Source organism: Lissotriton vulgaris, unplaced genomic scaffold (genome assembly GCF_964263255.1).
Source record: "Lissotriton vulgaris unplaced genomic scaffold, aLisVul1.2 SCAFFOLD_776, whole genome shotgun sequence".
NCBI classification, from domain to species: domain Eukaryota; kingdom Metazoa; phylum Chordata; class Amphibia; order Caudata; family Salamandridae; genus Lissotriton; species Lissotriton vulgaris.
The window spans coordinates 895,597-918,463 of NW_028244253.1; the positions used below are offsets into that span (position 1 = coordinate 895,597).

The window sequence follows — 22,867 nt, forward strand, 5'->3', positions numbered from 1 at the left end:
CACTATCAAGGCAAGCAAGGGCTAGATAGGGCAGGCTCTGCTGAATACTTGGGCCACCTTGTAGGTGGAGGCCAAGTTCAACCCTTACAACCCAAGTTCCAAACAATTATGGACTGGGTAGCCACAACCATCCAGACTAGAGTCAGGGCATTCCTTGGCTTGAATGGGTACTATAGGTGGTTTGTTAAGGGGTATGGTACCATTGTGGCACGCCTCACAGAACTGACCTCCAAGAAGATGCCAAAGAAGCCAAACTGGACAGTGGCTGTCAAAAGGTTTTTGACACTGAAGGAAGCAAAGTGCTCAGCATTAATTCAGGAAGCTCCAAATTATTCTAAGCAGTTCATAGCGCAGCCAGAGAACTCTGAACATGGGTCCTGCTTCCTAGAAAAGGTACATCATTGTGACGTAGCCTGGCACTTTAGAATTATCAACAAACATTTGGCTGTGATGGTCTAAAGTAACAGGCGGGGGTAGGAGGCAAGAGAGTATGTTTCAAAGTAACTAGCAGGAGGTGTATTGGAGGCTATGTGTTCCACCTTGAAGTGACAGAGGTACAATCCATGCAAAACACAGCTTCTTTGAACCACTAGAGTTAGCAACCTGTCTGGCTTGCCCACTTTGGTCTAGGAGAAAGACTCCTACGTCCCTCAGGAAGAGTCTATGCAAGAGATCAGACACCTAGAAAGGACTCCAGAACTGTCTGTCTTGAACTATGGGATAATTTGGCAACTTGGGGAAACTAAGGTTAGGCCACCCATGCAGCTTGAGCTCACTCTGGGTTAATACTTAGCTTTTAGACCGAAACTCCGTGTGAAACCTTGAAAGCAGGCCAGAAGAAGCTGCTCACAAACATTTTCCTGATACAGCTGCTTTGTTGGGCAAGAGAAAAAGATCTGAAATTAAAACTTTAAAAACAAAGACTTACCTTTTTTCTTCTGAAGTGAAGAGTTCTCAATTTATCTACATAAGTTGGGTCTGAATATATAGAAGCACCAGTGACATCAGTGCACATAATTCTGGGCACCAAGACATTCCCAGCAATATTGGGGAGATCATAAACTGCGAAAATGAGTCCAGAAGAATCAGCAATTCTTGAAGACTTAATGGACAACCTGAGAAACCTTGCAGCAAATGAAGCAGATGAGAAACTGCCCATGTGATAAAAGGATTAAAATGCTTGTATGAGGGAGACATGAATGTTGTCCTGAAATTCAATAACCACTGCAGGGCAAACAAGACTTAGGAACCAACAGGTATGCTGTGGTCAGCCAGCCAGTGAGGAGGTCAAGCACCCTGAGCCAGATTTGGACTTCTAAAAGAAACGAAGACCTATGCTGTTCTAAATTGTTATAGTCCCCTTTTATAGGAACTGAAATGGATAAAAGCTAAATACACTTTTCTGTTTACTTTTGAAAGGTGAACACTAAATAACAGATCCAGAAGTTCATGGCAACATCTTACTTTGAGATGAAAACAGGCTACAATTGGTAATTTCTTCATTGTAAGCTGTTTGGTAGATTCCTGGTAACTGTGGCAACCGCTACATTTGATTTTGGCACTGCTTCCTAAATGCTCGGGTCGTGTAAACCTGAAATAAAGAAGAGTGAGTTTACTGGCACATAGTAGATTTGGCTGTTGAGTCCCCAAAAAAGTTAAACTGACAGCATGAAGCAACTTACTAAGTTGGTGTGAGAGTCTCAACACAAAGTGAAGTGTAAAGTAATGGACAACGTTTTTAATCAGAGACTAAACTGTCACAAGTGTTTTAATTTAGAACATCTACAGCCAAAGCACTTTAAGCTTTATTCAACCAACATACATTCTTACAATCTCAAAACTAAGACATTATCAAGCATTATCTGGAAAAGCTAGCATCGCCTCGTAGCTATTTTAGCTCCATCTAAAGAAAAACGAAATGGCAAAACTATTTACTTTTCTACAAAACAATGACTGGAGGGACTCTGCCTTACCACAAAAAACATGATGGTGGTTATTTTAAGTAATGATCTCCAATATGAGATTTGTTTCCCCCGACAATCACATTCTAGTAGGTTTTACCTGCCACATATTTGCAGGTAAAGTTTAGGCAAAACAATCTACGAGACACCCTTTCATGGCCTTCTTAAAGTCTTAACAAAATCCAATAGCAGCTCACTGTGCTTTTACAGAGGTGAGGCCGAGTAGGTTGCATGCAAATTTAGGAAACAGTCACGCTTTAGAAAAAATGTGGCAACATTTCCAGTGATGTCATAAAATTCAGATCTCTCTTACTGTCAACACGCAGCTATTGTAAGATATGAACTCTGCAACTGTTTAAGCCCAAGATAAAAAAAAAAGGCACATTCCCATGCGAACATGAACATGGTAATAATGAATGAGCAAATTACGTCGGTATGCCTTGAATGCCACCTTTTCTAAAAAAAAAAAAATAGCATTTTCTTAGGGCCAAACTGTTTGAATCTTTCAGACCCCCATTGCAGAAGTTACGAGAATATATGCTTTGTTTTCCTTTTTTTAGTGGTGGGATTTACTTAAGCTTTATACAGCCCTGCACGAAGTGCTAAATAGATCTATTAGCCCCAAACAATACATACAGTCCGAGAAGGTAAGGACTTAGACAAGTATAAACAAAGACATACTTAATTTCATTACAACCAGAATGTGTGTTATTTTAAGAGTTATCTAATCATCCTAGGAGGACAAGTGGTACTTAAATATTCAGCAATGAGTTCTATACCACAAAGCTGTAGCCACTCCTAAAACACATTGGTGTTCAGCTTGGGCCGAACACAGATTTTCTGCCTTCCAGTTTTTTTTCAAGTAGAATACATTGGCTAAATATGACAGGTAATTCAGAAGGGAATTGTAGACTAGGTATCGGATTTTAAATTGAACTTTAGCTTTAATTAGCAACCTTTGTGAACGGGAGAGGACTGCAGTGAAAATGCAGAATTTTCTTATCGGAGACCAGAATCTGGCAGTGGTGAGCAAGATAGCCTTAAGTGGGTTGTGCAAGGATTGCCCAACCCCAGAAGTTATGATGTTGGCATAAGCCAGGGGTGGGATAACCCAGTCATTCTAAAAGGATTAAGATTCATCGTAATAGAAATGTTTTGGGTGCTAAACTGACTGATTAGCTTGAAACCGCCTCTAATCTGGTCACAATATAATTCAATGAATTTGAGTTACGCATCTAAAATTTGCCTCCACCACAGGATACTTGGGACATGAGGATTTAGTAATATGGAAAGTATTGAGAACAATCTGCTCCATTCTGGGAGTGCAACTATCTGTGTTAGTACTGCTGCCTCTTTAAACGTGTGAGAAAGTCACCCAGGTCTTCTCTGCAATTTTAAAGATTAGCATGCAAACTAGGTTCAATTGTCAATTTCAGTTACCATTACAGCAACTGGTGTTGACATGTACTAATGAGGCAACCCTTTTACCAAGACAGTAATATTGTTTACAAATGCCAAAAAGCAAAGAAACACCGATATAGAAGTCACTTCTTGCTGCATGATGAAAGTAACTGTGGGCATAATCTGATCCTCCTTTGACGCCTAATTCCACTGATCTGGAGTGTAGTTTATCGGCTTCCATACTGGGAAATGCCAGAGGGCTTCCAACTACAAAGGATATGCTGATGCTTTGACCCACAGCATAATTCATGTCTCCCTGTCTGTTTTATCCACATTTCAGTTTCATGAAAACATCCATTCTGGCTTCTTATGGCTTCTTATGTACTGTTATTAAGCTCTAAATTATTTCTTGTGAAGGTGCCTTCAGTATAAAAGAAAATCAATATTAATAGTATGTGCTTTTATACAGCATTTTGCACACGTTTTTACAGTTTTTGAGGGGCTCTGTAAGAATATTATCCTACAAAATGGTATCAATTTATTACCCTCTGAATGATGAATGGGTGGGTTGCTCCTATTGGACTTTTTTCAAATGAGCACTTAAATGTCAGTTAATGCAGTCAAAATGTTTCCAATTTGTTCTAAATTTGTGTTTATAAACGATACAGCGTTACTAATACACCTAATTGGGTTTATTGAGCGAGGATTGTTTGATTGTCAACATAGAAAGTGGAACCAAGATTTATGAGGCTTTTTTTAAGGAACTGAGAACTTTATTTGTTAAGCCTTGTAAACAAAGTGGCACTTGTATTCCCCACCCGCCATGCTGGTATTAAGGGGAATGTAGGCAGGCTCGCTTGGAATTAGGTAGAGCCATTAAAAGTGGCTCAAGTGTGAACACGCGCATTGCAAGGGCGGGGAACAAATCCGCCGTCTTTAAATCAAAGCGTCTATGGGACTAACAGAGGTGGCAGGACCGGAAAGAAGCAGGACGTCACAAAGACCCGAGAAAGTTCTGGAATGTCTACAAATGGGGTGTGGATGGACGCTCTGACAAGCCACAGAACTGGGTTGCACAGGATAAAAGGGTATCCCATTTCAAACCACAGTTTGCGCTGGGTGATGACCAAGACTCGCCCAAGGAGGCGCCCCCTTTTTGGAATACCCCTTCACCTAGGGGGATGTCCAGCTGGCTCTAGATGTCGTTGTTCCTGGTAGAGCTCCAGGAATTGACGGGATCCCAGCTGATCTATTTCTACAAGACAAAGCCTCCTGGGGCCCCTATATACTACTCTTCGCGAACGCGGTTGCTAGGGGAGCGCCCATCCCCCATTCATGAAATGGGGCTGAAATCATCCCAGTTTATAAGAAAGGTGATAAATCCCAGCCTGGAAACTATCGTCCTATCAGCCTGATCGACACCACTCAGAAAATCATTGGTAGGCTGATTTTAAATAAAGTCCAGGCTTGGGAACGGGACTATAGCATTTTGTCCCACTTACAGGCTGGTTTTAGAAGTTCCATCAGCACGGTCGACCAGGTTTTGCATTTTGCAATGTTGTACTGGAAGACTGTGTTAATTGGACGTGGCAGCCTATATGCTGCATTCATAGATTTAAGAGCAGCATTCAATTTGGTCCCACGCTCAACTCTGTGGAAAGTGCTTAATGACATGGGTATGCCAGGGGACATTTTGTCACTAATCAAAAAACTCCATCAGGAGAATTTTGCTCAGATTAGGTGGGGTAGTCCTGGCAATGTCACATCCCAGTTCCCAGTAGAAACAGGTGTTCGCCAAGGTTGCGTCCTGGCGCCAACACTATTTTCCCTGTATATAAACGATGTTGCCAAAATTCTAATTGGTTCTAATTTTGATGCACCTATCCTTGCAGGAGTTAAAATCCCTATTTTAATGTTTGCAGACGATTGTCTTATAGTATCAAAAACCCCGAGCGGGTTGCAGAAGGCTATGTTAATTTTTGAAGATTTCTGCGTTGCCCGTGGTCTGGAGGTTAATGTTCTTAAATCAAAGTACATGTCTTTTAATGCACCTAATACATATAAGGGTACTGTACGAATGAGCAATGGTCCTCTGGAGAAGGTACAGGCATTTAGCTACCTGGGTGTCTGCATCCAACAGGATTTATCCTGGAGGCAGCAGATTGAGCTGGTCTCTTTGAAGCATCGCCAGTTCTCTGGAGCTTTGAGCCTAGAACACTCCAGGTCCTTGGCTAAGCCGATAACTCCAGTGGTATCGGTTTATAATGGCAAAGTAGTTAGTTCCACTTTGTATGGTGTAGAATTGTCGGGAAACGAGAATTTGAGGGGGGTATTACCTTCAGAAAATTAATTTCTTAGGAAATTAATAAAGCTACCCCAGAGCACCCCACTGAGCCCCCTATTTTATGATCTGGGCCTATCGCCAATAGCTCTAATTGCTTCCTTGCGCCCAATTTTATATTGAGGCGGATTTGGACTACGCCTGAACTGGATACATACACCAGGGGGTTGATAAATGTAATTAAAAGTGATGGTTCACGGAAAATCAAGTGGCTAGGACATATTCGGAGTGTTCTTTCTGATTTAGGCCTAGGGGAACTGTGGGAAGATCCATCAAATGCCAGGTTGCCACCAAAGAAGGTACTCAAGAACCTGTATTGGAACCGTGTGGCCTTAAAAGCCTTTAGTAGCACTCCTTCCCACTCTCTTACTGGTCTGTTCTTGGAAATTAAGAGTGGCCTAAACTTGAGGAATTTTAGGATACCATCACGAAGCCCCTTGACCGTAAGCTCTACTTCCAATTAAGAGTAGGAAGCTTACCAGTAAGGGCGTTTTCTAATAGGTGGACTAGCGGGGGTAAGGTTGCCTGTCCAGCTTGTCTGGATATCCCTGAAACCATTGGCCATCTCCTGTTTGAGTGCCCAGTGTACGCGGTGCCCCGCCGGAAGTGGCTACGCCTGATGTGTAGGCTACTGGGCACTAGTAGCGGACTAGTTGCAATTCGGATTATTCGTACCTGCCCAAACATGACTGTGTATATAGCGGTGGCGAAATGTTTAGGCTGGGCATGGTCAATTAGAGCCCATTGTTGAAAGAATAATCAGAATTATGTAGGCCAAGTTTCTTTGCTAAACTATTGTGCAATAGTATCGCCCATACTTGTAATGATAATGAATTGATTGTATTTTATGAATTTTATGATCTGAAATTTTAACTTAGTTCTATTTATTTTATGCATGTATTTTTATATATGGAATATGCTTTCATGACAATCGTCGAATAAAGCTTGTTTGACTTGACACCTAATTGTCCATGATAAGGTTGATGTAAAAACTCAAGGCTCTTTTGGTGTTCAAGTGTTGTAGTCTCATCTGTAGAGGAATGAGGCTGCTCTGGTCCTCAATACCAGTTTGTCCAGGAAAAAAGTTGCATGAAAGATGAACAGACGGGAAACACCCTTTACAAGGAGGTTTTTACCATATTGTACATTTACCATGCATGGTTTTAGAATGTATATGCTTTTACAAGGTATGCCTTTACCACACATTTAAGTTAGTTCAGGGATGTGGGTGTGTCTCCCCCCACAAATACAATGTGTGTGTGTATACATATATATATATATATATATATATATATATATACACACACACACACAAACATATATATACACATACAAATACATATACACACACACACACATCCATACATACACATATAAATAATGCGTGGTAAAGGTATAAATTGTAAAAGCATATGTGTAAAAAAAACAATGCGGGGTGAAAAATGTGTGGTCAAGGCATGCAGAGTATTTCCCTGCGTTGTTCCATCATACAACCCAACAGATAGAGCTTGCAGTTCATTCACACAACGCGCTGAAGTCATTAAACGAGAAAGACTGTTTTGAGATGGAGGAGGCGCAAAGGACAGCTGTTCATCGGCTCAAATGAGGTACGCAGGGAACTCAGAGCCAAAGTAAGGTCCCACTGCCCCATCACAAAAGGTTTGGGTGGGAATATAGGACACAAACCTTCAAGGAAACGCATAACAACTTGGGATTTGAACAAGGATGGTTGGTCTGGCAACAGAAAAGGCCTAAATAGCCAACAAATACCCCTCCTGGAACCACCCCAAGGGAGCACAAAACATCTGATAAATTTGCTTGCAATGGGTCTGCATTGCAGAAACACACTAGGTGACAAACGTATTGCAGCGTCTAGTGAAAATAGAATTTGTAGCCTGACAGCCATAATGACATCCACAACTTTTTTTTAAGGAGGGGGGGGGGGGGGGGGGGTGGTATGGGGAGGTTAGAGGGATATGAGAGGAGGTCAAAATCAGTCAACTGTCGATGCTCAGTCGGCCTCATATGGAGGTGTGGTTTGTGCAGGATCCTGTTTTGCTGCTGTGCCAGAGGAACCCCCCCCACCCCCCCACCCAAAAGCTGTTGCCTGATCAGAGGACACATGCTCATGCCCAGAAATTCCAGGACGCTTGGACATCACTCGAAAAACCTGTGGATGTGATCCATGCATGGTGCCAAAGCCCCGACAGGGATACAAACTGCTCTCCCTAAAAATTCCGAAGTGGCAAGAACAGAAAGGATGGCATATTTTACTGTGTCTTTACCATTCTGAATGTTCTGTGCCTGGTTGGAGGGAAATTGATCGGGGACTGCCCTCATGATTCTGCAGACGATATATAACAAGAGGCAGCTCGCATTGACTCAACGAAGGGTAAAATTGGGAGAGGAAAGCTGTTTCCCAAAAGCCGCTATGCGTTTCGACTACCTATCAGGAGTAGTCCAAGAGAACGACTTTGGGTTCATCCAAATGGTCACAGCGTATTGCCTATTACCAGCTAGGAATAGAAAGTTGTGGGCCAAGTGCTCATGAATGAGTAAGTTAGAACTTGCTGAATGAGAGGAGTGGCTTAGTGGAAGTCTGCCCAGGCTCTAGAACCTCTGTCAGTGTGTCTGTTTTCACCTCAATAGATGATAGCTGGAAATGAATAACTTCAACTGCTTGCTGGATGACTACAGTGAAAGAGGCAGATTCTTCTGTTGATAGGCCGTGGGTGAACTCAACCCATTATCAGGAACAGTGTCCAGACCATGGCCTCTATTAAGTCCACAAGAAGCTAATCATCATTGCAGCACCTGGATGCATCATCCACAAAAGGCCCTCACCCCTGGGGTATTATGGGGCACTGCAGCCTGAGAGCGTGCCTATTCTATAAGTGCATTCCTGAACCAGGAAGCCACAATTGTTTTTTGCTTTCTTCTCGTTTTAGCTTTGGGTGCACCAGCCTCACCCACGTAACCAACAAGCAGTGGGTAGTTGTTGGCAGCTGCAGGTGCGCCCCAGCGGGCCTGCTAGACCGGAGGTCGATGTGCCTTTCTTCTGCTGCTTCCAAGTTGATGCAAGCGCAAATGTTGCTTCTGCTCTCGCCCATGTGTGGGAACCTAGCACTCTCCACTGCCCAGATGCAGGCAGGGGAACAAAAGGTTGGCGTGGTCTGCTCCACCCCAGACACAGGCAGAAGGCTCCTCAGCTCCAGGCCTTTTAGCTCGGTCTGAGGGATGGGTCCTCAGGGCAGTCTTGCAAGGGGCCCCAGTGGATGGAGTCACCACAGCCAAAGTTTGACTCAGGGAGGTGATACCACGCACATCTCCTCCCAAAGATAATGAAAAGAATGAAGATCTGTTGAACCCCGGGCCCTTGCCCACCCTGGAACCTTTAAAAATAGAATTGTGCCACACACTCCATTTTTCGTTTTAAAACAGCAAATCTTCAAAGTGGCATAACTCCGGCCCGTAGGGCTGATTTTTAAGATCTATGCTCCTGATGGCCAGGGCTAACCATCTGGATCATTTTCCACAGGCCTCCTGCACTCTAAAATGTTAAGTGGAGCTTGATTCAATTGTTCCCTGCATCAGCCTTCTCCTCTGCTATGGCTTCAGCACAACTCTCCTGCTGTCATCGCTTTCGATTCCCAGGGTCTTTTTTCCCCCACCGGAGTTTTATATAGTGCGAACTTGACCCGAAGGTATCGGAGCGCTTTACATGAGCATCAGTTGTTTTACATAAGGACAAATTCATTTTTGTTAGGCACTGGGAGATTAAGTGAATTGCTCAGAATCACAGGATGTTGAGCGTCATTGCCAAAACTCTACCTGGGTCCCAAGATTTAAGGTTGACCGCCCTAGCCGTTAGGGTACATCCTCTTCCCTAGGTTCCCCTCCATTTCGCTCCCTTGTGTAGAGGTTTGTAAATAGGGGTGGGAAGTTCTAGATTTCAGGAACCTATGGCCCGTCCTAATATGCCACATCACCCCCCACCCCCACCCCTGTCCAAACACACCTGCGCAGCTTACTGGGTCAATAAGAAATGGCATGGTGCCATCAAGTTCTCTCAAACAGCGTTCCTCCGAGCGCCTCTGCTTCACCCTTAGCGGACATCAATGCCAGATCCTTTATCGGTCCAGGTGGAATTAAAAAGCTAATTATTAGATTCTGATTTTCCCCATGCTCCTTCTCTCTCGCAGGAACTGGGTCAATAGCATAACTGCTTATTTTGTGTGAGAGAGCAAAGGCTTTTTGTGGACATGTTTGTGGCAGTCCATACAAGGCTTAAACTCAGTAGATTTTGCTGGAAACATGTCCCCTGAACACTGGAAAAGGAAATGTAGGTGAATAGAATTGTCAGAAGACAAGATGAAAGCCTAGGAGCAAGCTCCAGATTGGTGTTCGAAGGTTCAGAAATAAAGAAATTGATGTCAGTGAGCAGGGGTAGTGCTTCTAGGAGTCTCCAAGGTAAACAGGACAAAGCTGATGCAGAGTCACACCATGCCACCCCCTGGCACACAAACAATGTGGAGAAAAATCTCGGGATCCACTCTGACGCCTGGGGGGAATTCGCGGTGAGAAGTAACCATCAGAAAAGCAATGATTGTTGCAGCTGCAAAGACAATCAACCGCTTGGCATGGTTAAAAACTAAGGTCAGGATTCTTGGGGTCTCTTCCTTTTGGACTTAAAAATAATAGCCTCAATAGTCCTGCTTCACCTTGGGCAGAAAACTCTGCTCTTTAGGTCTTATTCAGAGAAGCCCACCTATATACTTCAATAGAGCCGGACACTCTTTTGTAAGAAGCGGAGGTAGTTTTGACAGTTGCAATTGTTGGAGTTGTACTGCAATGCCTTTGCCTACCACCGACACCAACCAAAGGTTGTACTGTATTGAAATCCAATGATAATGATGGAAGAGCAATTCCAACATGAGTGGTGTGTTAGGAGGTGGAATAACAGAGCAGGTATAACTATGAATGGCCGAAGTACATGGGATCTATACCGTCCAACAAAAATGTAAGGAATCCATGGGAAATCGTTGATACAGATCTCTTAAAGACAATAAATTGTCTTTGCTCAGGTTGGTCTTTCCACTAATATTTCCACTATTGCAATCTAATCATAAAGTGTAACAAAAATGCTATAGGTTAGGAACATCTGGATTTCTGTCACTTGGTCTACTCACAGCTACGAAACCGGTCATATGCAGACTTCAAAGACTTCACAATCATGCAGCCAAACTGTGAAATCGTGAATCGCATTTAAAAACTATTTTCATCATCCAGAAGGCTAGCAACTTCAATCAAATAACCTGCACCCAATCCAGAAATGTACCATCAAATAACAAATACATGACGGTAGGTCTATAGGCACACAGGGTCTAAACTATGGAGTGCCCTTATCCACAGCTTAAAATTAGATCTGAACTAGTTCCAAGTAGGAAAATCGTAAAAAATTAACTTTTAAGGCATTCTTTTATGTAATAATAAAGGCACACAAGCGTTGTGATATAGTAATCCTGAACATGAATTTGTTAACATTGCATTGGGTTTGCGTCTTACTTCCCTCTATGCCTTTGCTTGGAATCTGTTCTCTTAAATTCAAAATGCAAAACTGGTGCAAGGCCACATGCTCCTTATTTTACAAAACTACTAAAAGTTAATTTACTTCATGAGATTTATTGGAATTTCTGGCTGATGTGGAGACTGATGGGACAGATTTGATTTTCTCCATGAAGCTTCACCTCAAGGATGACCAGGTAAGGTAAGAGGCAGAGCTGGTCATACAATTTTAGTGAAAATTGGCTCTTGCTTTGAACAACTGAAGAACCTTGGCTGATTAGAAGGAGAAATGGCATGTTCTGCTAGGATGACACACTGTGATTCGGTTGTGATGTGCATATTTGATATAGTTGGAGTGCCTCATAATTTAAGATATCAGAAAGATGTTTTGCAATTGGACAACAGGTACTTTTCGTTCCTGTTCTCCTTTCTTCAGTGGAAGACACCAGATACTGCTGTTCCTCAATAATGCAGCAGTCTTTATGAGAATCTAAATCTCATGCAACTTCTAACCACCTTTTTTACCAAGGTCTAAGCATGAATATATATTCCTTGAATTGTCTGGACAACTAGTAGGTATAACGCTCAAATATAGACCACAAGTGTAATCTAGATCTTGCCATGATAAAACATACTGGCATAACCTGTGATAAATAGTTAGTGAAAGAAGGGGGTTCCCCAATGGGTTTTAAGGATGTGGGCAGGCTGTAGGGGGGAAAAAACTGACAATAGAACAAAAGAAAGCAACCCTGCCTTGTGATATAATGGTCCTAAAGGTAGGATCCAAACAATGGGGAGATTTATCTAAGAGCCAGCATTGCACATGACAAGAAACGGGTCAATCCAAGTATACTCGAAGAGGATTTCTTAGAATATATATATTTTTATTTTTTTGTATTCTTTGAATTAATGTAGCAAAAGGTACAAAAATAGATTGCATTTTAAATCCACATAGCATTTTTTAGAACATCAAAAACATACATTGGTGAGGGGAAAGATAAAAGAAAGGAAAATTCATCCTACGTTGTGACCTACCCAGTAACATACCACACTGCATTCATACTCTCATGCTTACTAATTCCAATTCACTCAACCTAATATTCTTTCATTCAACTTTCATTCATTTATATAGTCCTGGTGTGTGCAACACAGAGATGGTAAATTTGTTGCATAAATCAGAACGTTATTCCAGGAGGCAGAAGATATATAAAAGGGTCCTGATGGGTATAGGACAGTATGCCGTATTCCTGGAAACACAAGCCGACGCTCGTTTCGGTGACAGGCCAGTGGGGTCACACCTTCGTCAGGGCTAGGAGTTGTTTACTGGGAGGGGAACAGGTATAAAATCTATATTAGAATCCTAGTCTTAGGGGCACAGATACTCGTGGCCAGAGGACCTGAGGACCTAAGGACAAGGAGAATAACGCTCTCTAATTCCATTTAAAACTGGATACTGGAAGTTGTAGTCCTGAAGGATTCTTGAGTATGTTCTCCAATGGGAGTGTGTAACTGATAAGATTCCAAGGAACAAAAAATGTAGCTTTCGGTAATAGTTCATAAATTGTTCACTCGCTTATCGGAGAGCAGTTAGGATCGTTCTCACGGAGCGCTGTGCAGTGGATATAATTCTGTGAACGGCGGGGGAGTAGTTGTAGGTGGGGCGTTGTGCTGCCGTATTTGCTGCTATGTGGGCGGGGAGCGAGTGGCTGTAGACGGAGATTCCTTGAAGTGATGGTGAATCGTCCCTAATTGGGATTCCGTCGACTCCACGGGTCGACCAACCGCAACGGGAGACAGGACAGGAATACGGCATACTGTCCTATACCCATCAGGACCCTTTTATATATCTTCTGCCTCCTGGAATAACATTCTGATTTATGCAACAAATTTACCATCTCTGTGTTGCACACACCAGGACTATATAAATGAATGAAAGTTGAATGAAAGAATATTAGGTTGAGTGAATTGGAATTAGTAAGCATGAGAGTATGAATGCAGTGTGGTATGTTACTGGGTAGGTCACAACGTAGGATGAATTTTCCTTCCTTTTATCTTTCCCCTCACCAATGTATGTTTTTGATGTTCTAAAAAATACTATGTGGATTTAAAATGCAATCTATTTTTGTACCTTTTGCTACATTAATTCAAAGAATACAAAAAAATAAAAAAATATATATATATATATATATATATATATATATATATATATATATATATATATATATATATATATATATATATATATATATATATATATATATATATATATATATATATATATATATATATATATATATATATATATATATTCTAAGAAATCCTCTTAGAGTATACTTGGATTGACCCGTTTCTTGTCATGTGCAATGCTGGCTCTTAGATAAATCACCCCATATACATTGTTTGGATCCTACCTTTAGGACCATTATATCACAAGGCAGGGTTGCTTTCTTTTGTTCTATTGTCATAACCTGTGATAAACAATTGCATTGGTAACCCCCCCCCCCCCCCCCCCCCCCCCCCTTGTCTTCAAGAAATTGGACCTGCTTTTCCACGCTGGAGATAGTGGGTTAAAAAGTTGTCTACCAAATGTTCTGCAAATGTATGATGACCTGTGGCTCCAAGTAGCACACAGGCTTTTGTGAGGGAGCGAAGGTGCAAATTAAATGTCTTAGTTTTCAGCAAGTCTTGGAATCTCAATGGACAAAATCCCAATCATGTTCTCTGGCTCACCAGTAGCAGCAATACTGTTGTGGTCCTGGTCTGTGACGAAATCAGTTGACCTCAGACCCCTTCCCATGAGGACACCTTGGGTCTTGAAGGGACTTTTAGAGAGACGCGGGAAAGAGGAGTATCAGGAGAGTGGGAAAAATGCTACCTGAAGAGTACATGGAAACATTACCCCTATTCAAATGACTAGAACAAGACGTGCAGAAATGGAGGGTCCTCACAGACCACATGACTTGCAGGTTAGTAAAAGATTAAAAATAAATCCATCACCAGGAGGTATAACATTGTCAAAGCCAGTATCTGGATGAGTCATGGTCTATCTCCAGAAAAGCCTTGCGATCTGGGTGGTCATATTTAGAAAACAAGCAAACATGGACATAGTCAGAATGAAGCTAGCCTTTCCGGTAAAAGTCACAGCCATTTGAGGCCTCCTGTCTGGAGGATTGTGGTTAAGACAGGCTGCAAAAGTACTGTACAGTAATAGGATGATGATGATTACGATTATCCAGGGTCACTGTTATTCTGCAGAATCTAGACAGATAGGATCAAGGAGTAAGATACTCCAGTCTGTGTCAAGTGGTCACAGAAACATCAGATGGTGGCAGGTGGTAAATTGGAGAGGTGAACGTGGCAGTGCCAGTATCCTGTACGACCTTCATTACTTCATCTCCTGTGTGCCCAGGGTCCTCTGGCTAAAACAAGGACTTATGAGAGCTTCATATTTTCAGATTTATTTTTAAGATGGAATTTGAAATCAACAATGTAGCACCTTCTCTTCTTTGAAACCTTCCTACACCAAACATAGATGTGACTCAATTGCTAAGGAGGATTCAGGGAGAAGCGCTGTGAACTATCCTCTCAATCAGGACCATGAACAAGACCTCCTAGGAGACATGTGACACTGGGCTAACTGCAGGGTCGCAAGTAGCTTTAGGGACTGCTTCCTCAAAGACTTCAGAGTAATGGCCTGACAGTCGGACTATGACTTTGAATCATGGTCACACTCCAGGCACCAGAGGCAAAGCAAGTGTGGGTCCGTCACCGACATGGCACGGTTAAAGGCACCACATGGTTTTAACCCAGAAGTCTTCCTAGACATGATGGAAAAAACCTACACACCAAAAAGGGGTTGATAAAAGTCTACAAAAGTCTGTCAAAAAGTGACAGAGGGTAGCTCTATTCACTGATCAGCGTTTGACTGGCGCAGAAAGAAAATAACTGAAGTCAGCTGGCCGAGGTGGTGCATATGTAGGTGGCGCGGACGTCACTATGACACAGATGTCAAGCGGAGCATGGTCTTGTGACGGTGAAAACTGTCGTCACATGCTCATGTGCCTTTACCAACCAAAATAGTTTTAGGGGGATTCTGGGTGTGACAGTCACACGAGAGGGGGAGGCTCTTGTATAAGGCACCCACTACCTCACTAATCAAAGAGGTACTTGGCACTAAACCAGAAACTTGAACCATTTGCTTACTTACAGATCAAACATTTACATTAGTAATTAATACACACACCCGGCAAATGCTCCCTACCCCATAATATTTCTCCACTGACCAATCTAAACTGCTTTTTACAGTAAAGTTAGTTTTTCTGCATTATATATTATAGAGTCAGTGATAACTGCTCGACATGATAAAGACGGTTAGTTGAAATGAAATAAAGATGTACATGTGTAATGTCACACATTCATATTTTATATTATTCTAGCCCTTTATCAGTTGGGTTATCCCAACTATGCCTTTTTGTGCTGAAAAAAAAATATTATGGTATTTTCAAACAAACCGGAGGATGCTATAAAATGTCAGATGGAACATTGTTCGTATCCTACTAGACAATCTGATTCAGACATCATATATAGAACTTGAAAGGCATGGATTGTAAGAATTTCACCAACCAGATATCTATAAATATGACGATTTGTATCAAATATCAGAAACTGATTAATGGGTTTAGCCAAATTAAAAGAGCACAAACTCCTCACTGGCCTCAGTGAGCACACTAAATTCTAGTGATTTTTATGCAGCACTACAATAATGGAGTAGACCAAATTACAAAAATCATGTTGGTACCAAAACCATATGCTGCATTCTAAATAAAGTGTTAAAATGCTATAACCTGGAATTCTTATGTTCAAAACTTTTTAAGGACAAGTTGTAAGGACATTATCAATAATGGCACCACAATAGTGTCTACTGCAGACAAAGGTCCTATGAAAGTTTTAATAAATTAAATAGGTTCTCACGTGCCAAGGTTCTACTATCTTTCCACTCATGCGCAACAGATTTCAAACCGTTCCAACCTCGATTTGCGCATTTCTTAGCTGCAGATCAAGGGATCTGTAGATATTAACTTAAACACATCACAAACCATTATATAAATATGTGGGTAATGGAAACCCTATCAACTGTCATGTGGCATCAACAGCTTGCTCTCCTCCTATCCACTCCCATTACTCAAAGTTCACTCTTCAGATGTGCCGATTGACTCAAACCTCTAACTAATCCCTCAAGAGAACCAGGTTATTCTTATACATGAAATCCCTACATCGATCCATCCCTTAATTAGATTCCAACAAAAGCTAACTCTTCTAAAATACACCAAAGGCATCTAAGCTCATCATACAGATCTATCAAAAAGCCACAACCAATCGAAACACCAGATGTAAAACAGTTCCTTAACATCAATATCAGTAGCAAAACTCAAAATCTTCAGTATTTATACTAGCTACCCAAAAGCCAGGTCTGTTACCTTGAAAACAATATGCATAGTACATTATGCCATTTACGGAGCAGAACCATGGTCTCTCCAGCAAACGTCCAACCAAAACTCGAACCAGACCATTGTAATTCAGTTTGGCTTCCCTCCTGTATATGTCTACTTTTAATACAACTCAGACCAGGGAAATTATTCAGTAGACAAAGAAACTCTTTACCAGCAAAAATAAGAGAAAAAGGGAACCACTTTGAAACTCAGAAAAAAATATGGGCCTAACCAGCCTCCTCTGGTATAGGCCAATCTACAAACACCATGTCCTTCAAAATGTGACTCCAGATCAAGATACAAATTGGAGCTTTCCTAACCTATCAGAGGTATAAAGCATTATAAAAATAGCAAACCCTTGTAAAGAGCTGAAACATTACCATGGTGCAGATGCCTACGAAATCTCTTCATGTACTGTTATTACAGTGAAGACATGCCATGTTATAATGTATTTTTTCTAGCATTCAATTGATTTACAGACTTAACTGCTGAATGTGTAACATGGGAGAAATGACTGAACGAGTTACGAGTGAAATATTTTCTCTGCCTTGAGAGCACTATTACAGTACTAATGCTTTTAGTAGTTATTCATACAAGCTACACATGCCAAGTTTGTTATTCACCACAGAACCTGGACACACAACAGCTAGTTCACTGAGATAGTATATCATCTTCTTTAAATTATAGCTTACGTCCAATGCCTAGGTGCTAGACCTACATATACATGTTCAATCTCAAAGCAATTTGCACACACCAATTTTTTTAAAGACTTTCCAGATGTTGTGTAGTTTACTCAATGCTTTGTAATGGTTTCTAATTAAATAGTTAAGTGTAGTCACCGAATGATAGAGCAAAGATATTAGTTGTCTTTTAAATTAAAAAGAGAAGTATTAACACATTAAGCGGGACCCTGTATGCAATTGTCTCCTAGTACATAACTATTCCATGCATTACTGCAATCTGCATGTTCAAAATTACAATCTTGCTCACAGAAAAATGCCAAGGCAGAATCTGATATATTTAATCATTACATTTGTCATAAGGTGTACATTATCAAAACTGTCACGTCACATGGAACCAAGATTGTTTAGGGGAACAGCAACCCCATTTTTCTATTACCGTTTTTATAGAAGGCAATCTAAATGAATTGACATGTTTTCTTCATTCCACAACAAACATGTACAGGGCAAAAAGGTCTCAAAACAACCAGAAAAAAATTGAAATAGTCTTCTTTGTCAAAGGGGCTATTAAAATCAATAGCCAGTATACCTTTCCACATAGCTATAAATCGGAAGAAAGTGCTTTTTCAGTGAGTAGCAAGCTAGTATAGTGAAAATATGAAAGCAATTTGAGCGGTGGATATGTTAGTTATTTAGATTGATGAAAAAAGTGAAAAATTCTACAAGGATCGTTGTTGTGTACCAAGATAAGACCAAACAATTCCCATTGCTGTGATAAAAGAAGGATTTCAAGGCAGGGTGTTCTATAAACAGAACAGCTTTATTGCAAATGTTATCCACAAACTGCAAATGTACGAATATATTCCTCAAATGATTTCAAGAAAATTCTACCCATATATCTGCAGAACCTAACCTGATGGCAGTTTGATAACACGGTTTAAAACAGGACTGTCAATACCCTATTCATCTGCAATTATCCACGAATAGGAGGCCCTTTGGAATACAAACATCTCAATGGAATGACAAACCAAATGAATCCGGAGGTAGCATCCAGTCAACAAGCAATTTGGATGTTGTAGAGGTTAACTTTTTAAATAATGAAGTGGTCATCCATTCTTCTAGACTTATCATTTCCAGCTGAACCACAAAGATATGCACCCTGGAAAGACATGGAATTAAAGTCTTTCCTCAAAACTTTAGTTTGGATGGGCATCCTTCAATTCAATAATAAAAATAAAATTCAATTTGTAATGCCAATGGAAGCTTATAACTAATGTCAATACTAGAATGGGTATGCAGACAATGGGCATGCACACTGAAAATTTAAGACTTGGCAAATCCAATGACATTAAGAAGACTTAAGATTTGACAAAATATATTCATTTGCTTCAGTAGGTAGTTGTCTCTTGTACCTGTAAAACTACAGTAAATAAAGTGAGGCTCACTGGTTTGAGGATGCATACCCGGAAGCAGAGGTCAGGCCAGGGACCAAGGTTCAATTCCCGACGCGGCAGAGTCTTGAGCCCAATTGTCCACGGACTCGATAATTTTCGGTGCCCACTCTAATCACGGGTTCACACTCTTCAACTCTGGGCATTAGCTTGCTTAATCTCCACAACGGCCCCCGCGGCGGGATGCCTGGCTTTCACCTTGGGGATGCCCAGTACGGGTTATCTCACAGAGAAAAGCCAGGACGGGTTCCCAAGGCAAGAGCCGAGATGCCCTAGGGTAAGTTGAGCGCTATATAAGAACACACATACATACATACATAAATATGCATTTTGCTAATCCTTCATTTCAGCATATGGTAGGAAACAATATCCTTTAGACAAATAAAACAAGATGCTGTACCTTCTCAGGCAGTCTGTAAGTGTAGTAGTTCCTGTTACATGGCTTTCCCCGTTCACCACACTGCCATCGCTCCCCGGGCTCAGGGGCCAGAACGGGGTGGAGGAGCCAGGCAAATCCAAACTTATGTCCCAAAATGGGTCTATTGTTGTGGAAACACCACTGGAAAATAGAAAAATAAAAGGTAGACTTTTATAAATTAATCAAAGTATTGTGCATTTGTAGAAATAAATTACAGTCCATATTAAAATGTATTACGTTTCCCCACTTGGGTCTTAAAGGGAGTTCTTTTTGATTGTGGAAGGAAAAATTACTTGTAAAGAGAGTTCATCATCATGGTATTTTCTTGAACTCAAAGGCTGACTATCTCTTAACTTGTGTAGGATCCCTGAACACTTCTCAATACAAGTTTAAAAATTGAAAAACATGCAACTGGGAGCTAATTTCAGAAACCAAGAAGTGGATTGGTGGAAAGTTTGCAGTAGTTTCAGCTGCTGGTCATCAATCTACATTCCAACCCATCTTTTATTGTCCATTATTCCAGTCCAGAAAGGGATCAGCCAAACTCAAATAAGACTTTGTTATGCTCAAACAAGACGATCCATTCTCACCTGCTACACCAGGTCCCCTCTTGCAGGTTGCCCCAGGCCAGTTTCACTCTCACTAGAAATCCGTGAGATGCAGCCTGAATACGGGAGCCACGTGTGGCCATGCCCATTAGAACGGAGGCAACACGCAAAACACAGAACCGGTCTAGGGTTATTTGTGCTCAATTTAGAAGGTACCTGCCTTAGCATGGCAAGGTGGATTGAACTGTTTTAACTGGGGGGAGTGTAAAGTCTGCTTTAGATAGAACTGGTCCCTGTCTGGTGAAATAGGTGAACAAACACACCACAAATTGTATGGAATACAACCCTGATCGATGGCTGGTCGCCGAGCGAGCTGTTTGCCAGCAATCCAAACATCCAATATCATATTTTAGACAACATTTTCCATTCCATCCTGGCAGTCAAATTAATCGCACTCAAGTATGTTTGACTGAAAACACCAATGTTACCATGAGTTTCAACCAAAAATGAAAGCAGTGACTAGCGTAGCTACACTTAAAATGTACAAGAGTTCAAAACCTATTCTGACACACAAGAACTCTGGAAGTTGCATCACTTCATAATGCCTATTAAGGTATCAGGTAGGTAGGTTATTTGTGAAGGTCAAGTAGAGAAAGGACCTATCTAATAATGGATTCAAGCTATGATTATGGAACACATGGCAGCAGATCAGGCTTATGAATTTTGAAAGAATGCCCAGCATGGTGAACTAGGAACACAAATATTTTCCATCTCCATCATGGAATTCCCTCCAATATTCACGAAAGGGATGAAAGAAAATAGCAAGTCTCACACCACCTCAGAACCAAAAGCACTTAAGAAATCTTTATGCAAACAAGCTAAACAGGGAAGCTTGAGCAACAAGGGTGTAAGTCTTGGAGTCAAATGTTGTGCACTAATGGTCAGCAAATGTATGGAAAGATTACTAGGCGGCTGCCAGCAAACACCTGGAATGGGAACTGTATCCCACATCAAAGGGGCGACTGCTTTGCCGCTAGAGAAGTGTGCTATAAGTCTACTTGGAAAAGGGCTATGGGTTTTTTGAAGCAGGTTATTGTGCATGAGACTACATATACTTAGTCTGGAATTGGAAACACCTTAAATTAGGGAAAGTGCAAGTCCCAAATTCATTTACATCTACCTTAATAAAACTTCCGCTCATACCTCTTGGTGATTGAGGGACCAATTCAACTACTTCGAAGAAACACAGAGTCGCACACATCATGGGCGATGCCATAACACTTCTATTGAAACCAGGAAGAGAACATGGAGCATATATGCTCTATGGGTCAATTTAACTCTTAAAAACTGGTGGCTCTATTTAATGTATATGAGCCTGGTAGCAGGGGCATAGCTACCACAGGTGCAGCGGGTAGAGTGGCAGAGGGCCCAATGAACCCTGATAATTACTATATTTACTGCTTCCACAGCAGTCAAAGTGACAATTTTCCCTGCTTGCACCCAGGCCCATAGCATTCTTGCTGCACTACTACGTAGTGTTTTTGGACAAAATATTGTATGAAAAATATGATCAGACACAAATAGTGTAAAAATATCATAGGGCAGAACACAGGTAAGAATATAATTTACGCAGGTTTTTTTACTTTTAGTAAATAAATGTGGGTTTAAATTATTTAGTTGTTTTGTTAGTTTGTGTTATGAGTTATTATTTCAATATTAAGTATACTTAATTATTGTTAGTGGTTTTTTTAATTTGGTAGCGTTTCAAAGTGTTATTTTCTGTCAATTTCATTTCCACACAGGTTGTTAGGTTTGTAGGAGAATAGAGTGGTAAGTATTTTAAATATTTTGTAATTTGACATAATCTTTATGTTAGAAGTTTCTTTAATAACTATGCCATTGTTTTAGGTATTTAATGATAAATTATTTCAGTCAGTCAAAAGTACTTTATTCGATTATTTAAAATCATAAAAGCAAATGTGTGACAGTTTGTTCATTTGTGCATATAAATACATCACATATCCACATTTAAAAAAACAGTTAAAAAGGTTCACCAGTTAAATATTAAAACAATTTGTAGATAATTTAAAAAGCAAATTAATTTGTGCGGATTTCAAATAGTTGATCTTTTAACCTTTTTCCGTACAGCTGCTACCAGAAAATTTGCAACACCAAACATTACTCGAGAGCTACTTAAAAGTTGCAAATAAGTCAATGCGGGTATAACTTGTATAAACCCAGCCTCCCTCAGTAACAGCTTTAAAAAAGTTTCTCGGTTCAGCATGATGATCACAAAACATGATAAAATGCAACGTGTTTTTGGAAGAAAAATGATCACAACTACATGGGGGGGGGGGGGGGAGAGGAATCAGGTTTACCCCACACTGGAAAATGACCTAAGGATGATCAAATTAAACCTAAACCTAATTAAGAGGTGCCGGTGGAACGGGATTGTGACAATTTTTAAATATGGTTCTAATGACATTGTCGTCAACGGAGCATAATTTGCTCCGACACAGGGTTTTAACAATTTCCTTTCCTCTCGTTCTGAGACCAGCATACTCAAGGCATTCTTCTTCGTCCAGGCTATAGCTTCCTTTTTAATTAGCTCTGGAGAACAATAAAGTTCAGGGCGTCCAAGTTTCAGAAACATTGCCTTTATTTATATATACTAGCCAAGGTACCCTGTCTATCCTCTCTAGAGCCATACAATCTCTCTATATTAGGTGGTTCAGTGTGATCTCCTGGTTCAGCCAGGTCTTAATCTAGGTAAACGGGGCCACCTTCAGTAGATCACTCACATAATCCTACCCCAGTTCAAAGTGAATAGAGAAAGTGGCAGTTGAATTGGGGACTGCCAGGAGGGATCTTAGAAATTTATTCTCGGCCACCTGTATCTTTTCTTGGGGTATATAGCCCCATAATGAGGCACCATACGAGGCTATGGCCAGGCATTTTGACTTATATATATTTAAAAGTGCCTCCATAGGCCTCGCTCCCAGCCGTTTTGCGA

At 41.0% G+C, this 22,867-nt stretch overlaps 1 protein-coding gene across 1 annotated transcript in view; it reads right to left on the bottom strand.

The window, feature by feature from the left end:
- Positions 1–19,997, bottom strand: part of LOC147668122 (ubiquitin carboxyl-terminal hydrolase 22-like) — a 71,203-nt gene extending 51,206 nt beyond the window's left edge. The window contains exons 1-3 of the mRNA XM_086948768.1: positions 19,897–19,997; positions 19,289–19,447; positions 1,465–1,591 (exon numbers count right to left, since the gene is read on the bottom strand). Coding sequence (XP_086804894.1) covers positions 1,465–1,591; positions 19,289–19,447; positions 19,897–19,997 — 387 coding nt within the window. The remainder of the gene's footprint in view (positions 1–1,464; positions 1,592–19,288; positions 19,448–19,896) is intronic.
- Between the last annotated feature and the right edge of the window lie 2,870 nt (positions 19,998–22,867).